Here is a 5,000-nt window from a genome sequence, read left to right as displayed (position 1 = left end):
AAGGTGAGCCTCAGTTGTAAAAATAAACTGATTCATGTTGAATGCCAGGTCTTCCTTTTCAGTAAACAGCAGATACAAATACTTGAATGTTTCAGCTAACACAAACGAATCCATTCTAAGAAAAGAGAATAAATTGCAAAAGGTACAAAAATACAGCGTATAATAATTATGAGAAAAAAAGAGCCAGCCTTATTTGAAGATGACGAATGTTGTGTTGGGGTTCATGGATTAGCTACTTTTTTTCAGAAAATAAAATAAAGAGAAAGCAAGAAGATAACCATAAAAATCATGTTCACAAATGGTCCACTGCTTAAAGGCCAGCCTTAACTGGCTGCAGCTTTCAAACGAAGGACCCAGCAATTAAGCCGCGGTTACACGAGCGATTTTTGTCTCGCGCTGGTGATGCGATTTTTTAAGATTTTGTCGCGTCGCCTGCGCGCCAGGGTGGCTACACTTGTGACAAGTTTTGGCGACAAATTGAAGGCCGCGCGAATCACATACTTCAAGAGACCTGGGCACTATAAACATACATTCCTCCCTTAATTTCATTGGCTAAATACTCTTAAGTCACATCGCAAGCCCAAGCAAAAAGTTGCAGGGTGGCTACATGGGCAACTATCTCTGCGATTTTGTCGTGGAAGTTTCAACTCTGGCGACTTTTTTAGAACTTGTGATTTTTTCACCTGTCGCATTGCCAGTTCAAGGGTGGCTACATGTGTGATTTTCATCTCACGCTGGTGATGCGAAAAAGTTTGAAAAAATCACATCACCAGCGCGAGCAAAAAATCGCTCGTGTAGCCGCGGCTTTAGCCTCTGCCTTCTCAATACTGGAAGTGACAACTATGTACATTAATCTAATTACTTGAAACCAACTCATATTTTTGTAGCTCAAAATCAAGTTGATGTTTTCACCACATTAAGAACAACTAAGCACACAAATCTGTTGGCTAGGAGTCTCAAGGAAAAGCCCTAAGCTAATAAAGTTATCCTTAGATTGCTATGGATCTGGTAATGAAATATGCAGAAAGAGAGGTTCCAGACTGTACCTGTCTTCATGACTTAATGTTCGCACATCTCTAAGAGCAGCAAAGCCACAAGGAACCCTTGCATGCTCATTTATCTTTTCCACAATGTGCTTTCCAACTTGAAGGTAATATGGGTCTCCTGTAGCCTGAATAAGCAAATTTTATTATTGCATTACTCAAATTGGACAATAACAATTTTTGTTTTTGGTTTCCCCAAGTCATTACCATACAGAATCAAGGCAATCCAGATTTAACCTCCCTTGCATCTGTCAATTGGTCTATCATACCCTGTGCTCTTCGTTAGAGATACAAAATAGAGCAATGGGATCTGTGCTCAAAAGATAACAGAGAAGAGCAAGAAGAGTTGTTTATGAAAAGTAAAGGAGAGTTTGTTCCACACCTCATACAAAAAGTACGTGCTTTCAACAAGCTCAGGTCTAAGAGGGTGTTGCCCCCAATGAACTTCAAATTCCATAGTAAAGGCCTGCAAGGAAAAGTACATTGCAAAACTGTTTAAAACTTGAATCATGTTCAATTAATAAATATAATGGCTATTGCCCTTTTGGTAAATGAAGGGATTCATAAATGACTGAATGCTTATCTCCAATTTTCATTGAAGTCTTTTTTTCAAGAGACTACCTTAGCTAAAATACTGTATTATTTTAATCTTGATTATTCTATAATAATTATTTTACTTGTATTTACTTGTAACCATACCTCTGGTAGGAAGGTGTGTTTCTTGGAAACTTCGTACAACATCTGATGAGTTTCAATGGCTTTCTTCAGATCACCTTTAAGAACCTATTGATTCATAGTGCAAAGGAATGCTGATATGTAATTTGTGCTATAAAATGAGGAAATGAGATTGACCAACCTTAACCCTGGCAAATTACAAAATAGTCCCCTGAGGGAAAATGTGCTTGCTGTGTCGGAGACTGTTTGTGACTTATTACGATAGATCATTTCTACTTCTAAACATGCATGTTAAACCAGATAAAAAAAAAATGCACATTAACAAGGTAAAAAAGTCTCAAGGTTGAGAACAATAATGTAACTTAAAATTATTTTAAGTACATTATCAGATGAAGACCCCGCACATATGCCTTTTTTGTAACTTTGTTGGGAAAACTCAGAGATTTTTCACAAAAAACAACAACCAAGGTTCTTCCTCTTTTTAATATTCATTTGAAACTTCAGCAATTCTGGAAAGAAAGCGAATGTGACAAAATTACTTTATAAATGCTATTTTGCCTAACAGAATTTTATTTTCGTTATCCCACATAACTTGAAAGTCAACACATTGCACGTAACATTTCATTAAATACATGCTAAAAGCTCATTCGAAATAATGTTTGTAAGACTAAAAATAGTTGAAAAACAAGCATAGTGGCAAAGTGCAGAACGCATTCATTAAGTGGAGATAATGCACCTGCTCGATTTTTCGATTTTTCTGTAGCATTTAATGAGATTTCATTTGATAGCTACCGGTACATCTCAAAACACTTCATACTTGTCATTGGACTGTTTTGTAGTGTTAAAAAATTTGGTAACAGAAATGTTGCTAAATGTTGATATCTGCCAGTATAGCATAAAATCAAGCCTTTTCTGATAACAAAGCGATGTCACATGGAAAAACGAGTCTGTCCTGACAAACGCACAAACTTCGTTTGACCAGCGGTTTCCCTTTGAGTGTTGATTTTTAAGATTATGTGACATGGTCCTTACTTTATTTATTTCTTTCTTTCAGTCTTACACCGACGATGACATAGAGCTTTACTGACTATAAATAGCCAGTACGCACAACACATTACATGTTAGGCTAAACAAAAAAAGTAATGTGAAGAAAACAGTTGAATCTGTCAAACCTGGAGTCCTGGCCAAAAAGCTTGAAGAGCATCCATATATGCATGAGCTGTTCTGTCAGGCTGATGCATCTGTACACTCAAAAACAATGGGCCTTGGTTCATGTACTGCATTATGGACTTGTAGTGCTGTATTAAAAACAAAGTTGCAGAGCACTAACAATTATAATTGCAGTTAACAAAACAGTTACCAGAATTTGGATGTGCTGCAGCCTAGACATGCTGACTTCCTGGATTATACCAACTTCAGATATTTGAAAAACTGTTCCAGGGAACATCAAGTTCTACAAGCAGTGCATTACAAGTTGTGCATGCAAATGGACCCTTTGCAGCTGGTGATCACATGGTAAAAAAACTGCTACACTGGAGAGCAAATTGCACAATGGGACATCTACATGTAAAACAAAGCAACTTTAATTTTGTTTTAGATGTCACAGTGTGCAATTTGCTCTCTAGTATGGCAGTTTTTGTATCATGTGATTGCCAGCTGCAAAGGTCCCATTTTAATCAGGATAGGAGTCGCATGCACCCCCTGTATTGGTAGAAGCCAATGAAAAAAGAGTGAAGGGGTAGTTTCTAAAGAAACTGTCACAGTGGTGCTGCGTCGGTGGGGAAGTAGTATACAAAAATTTGGTTTATCAACGGAGTTGATAATGTAAATTGACCACCGTACAGAGATTCTAAAAGCTGACGTTTCGAGCGTTAGCCCTTCGTCAGAGCCCTTCGTTAGCCCTTCGCTCTGACGAAGGGCTAACGCTCGAAACGTCAGCTTTTAGAATCTCTGTACGGTGGTCAATTTACATTATCAACTCCGTTGATAAACCAAATTAATGAAAAAAGAGGCCTTTGCATTGCCTTCAACTGCTGTTATCAGTGAATACTGGGGTGCTTACCCTGTTAAACCTTTCCAAATATGTTTCATCTCCTAGGAGAATGTAGGCTTTCAAACAGTATTCATAGTATGAATCAATACCTGCACCAACACTACTGTCTGTGGACAACACAAAAAGAGCAATACAATTATTTACCATTATTCATGTATGAAGCACAATTCAACGCTTGTGTTAAACAATAATAATAAATAATAATAATAATAATAATCATAATAATAATAATAATAATAATAATAGCCATATATTTACTCAGGAGCTCCACTCACACGAAGTAGTTTTCAGGAAGGTCCTGCATTTGATTGAATTGGGGAATTTAGAGATATTGCTTTTTTGAGGAGAGGCCAAAAGCGGAGAACCCAGAGAAAAACCTCTCAGAGCAAAGTAAAGAACCAACAACAAACATGTGGTCACAAGTTTGGAATCGAACCCAGGACTCATTGGCGGGAGGTGAGTGCAAAAACCACTAAGCCATCCCTGCTCGGACCCCAATATTCAATAAAATACCGTTAAAACCCTTTGAGGCCTGAACATGCCAAAACCAGCCAGACTTAGCATGTTAATCCGTCTAACGCCAGACAATTTTACTCGTCAATGGGGAACCCCTAGGAGTCAATGGGTTAAGCAGAACAAGCAGAAATTCTCAATGAGAATTTATAGAAGATATGCATGTCAACTAAATTGATTTTCATCTACCTTTTCGAACCCAATCCCCATTGTGGATGTTAATAACAGTGCCAACCAAATCGCTGTGGCGGCTGCGGTATATCCATATTGCTTCCATAGCTTTCTGGGCCTTTTGCTGTTAAGAAAAATTGACCAGTAAGGCAAAGTCCCTCCCCAATTATGTACAATAATTAACAATTATTATCATTCCATGGATTTCCCCCATTTTCACTGGCTGAGATCCCACCACGTGACCTGCAAATAACTGCTTACAAATGAGTGTTTTGCTGCAAATAATATTCTGCTCATGCATAACTGAAACCACGCTGTTGTGTGAAAATGGCAGTTCGCTTTCCTGAGCTTTCAGAAAAAGATTTAATTGTTGGGAATTGTGAAAAATAAAGTTAACTTAGTCATCAAATGATAAAACAATAATTATTGAACTCGGTTATTGCAAAATATTGTGATTTGTCAGTGTCTCGCAGATCAATTATTTGCTTCAGCCTTCGGCTTCAGCAAATAATAATTAGTTGATCTGCTCACCACTGACAAATCAC

The 5,000-nt window shown here is 37.7% G+C and overlaps 1 protein-coding gene across 1 annotated transcript in view; it reads right to left on the bottom strand.

Moving 5' to 3' along the window:
• Positions 1-5,000, bottom strand: part of LOC137993085 (ER degradation-enhancing alpha-mannosidase-like protein 3) — a 25,633-nt gene that overhangs the window by 12,669 nt on the left and 7,964 nt on the right. The window contains exons 8-14 of the mRNA XM_068838744.1: positions 4,474-4,579; positions 3,781-3,878; positions 2,891-3,016; positions 1,743-1,826; positions 1,426-1,509; positions 1,047-1,171; positions 1-115 (exon numbers count right to left, since the gene is read on the bottom strand). The exon at positions 1-115 is cut by the window's left edge and continues 48 nt beyond it. Of these exons, the coding sequence (XP_068694845.1) occupies positions 1-115; positions 1,047-1,171; positions 1,426-1,509; positions 1,743-1,826; positions 2,891-3,016; positions 3,781-3,878; positions 4,474-4,579 (738 nt within the window). The remainder of the gene's footprint in view (positions 116-1,046; positions 1,172-1,425; positions 1,510-1,742; positions 1,827-2,890; positions 3,017-3,780; positions 3,879-4,473; positions 4,580-5,000) is intronic.

This window comes from Montipora foliosa, chromosome 2 (assembly GCF_036669935.1).
Source record: "Montipora foliosa isolate CH-2021 chromosome 2, ASM3666993v2, whole genome shotgun sequence".
Lineage (NCBI taxonomy): Eukaryota > Metazoa > Cnidaria > Anthozoa > Scleractinia > Acroporidae > Montipora > Montipora foliosa.
This window is presented reverse-complemented; position numbering and strand designations above follow the sequence as displayed.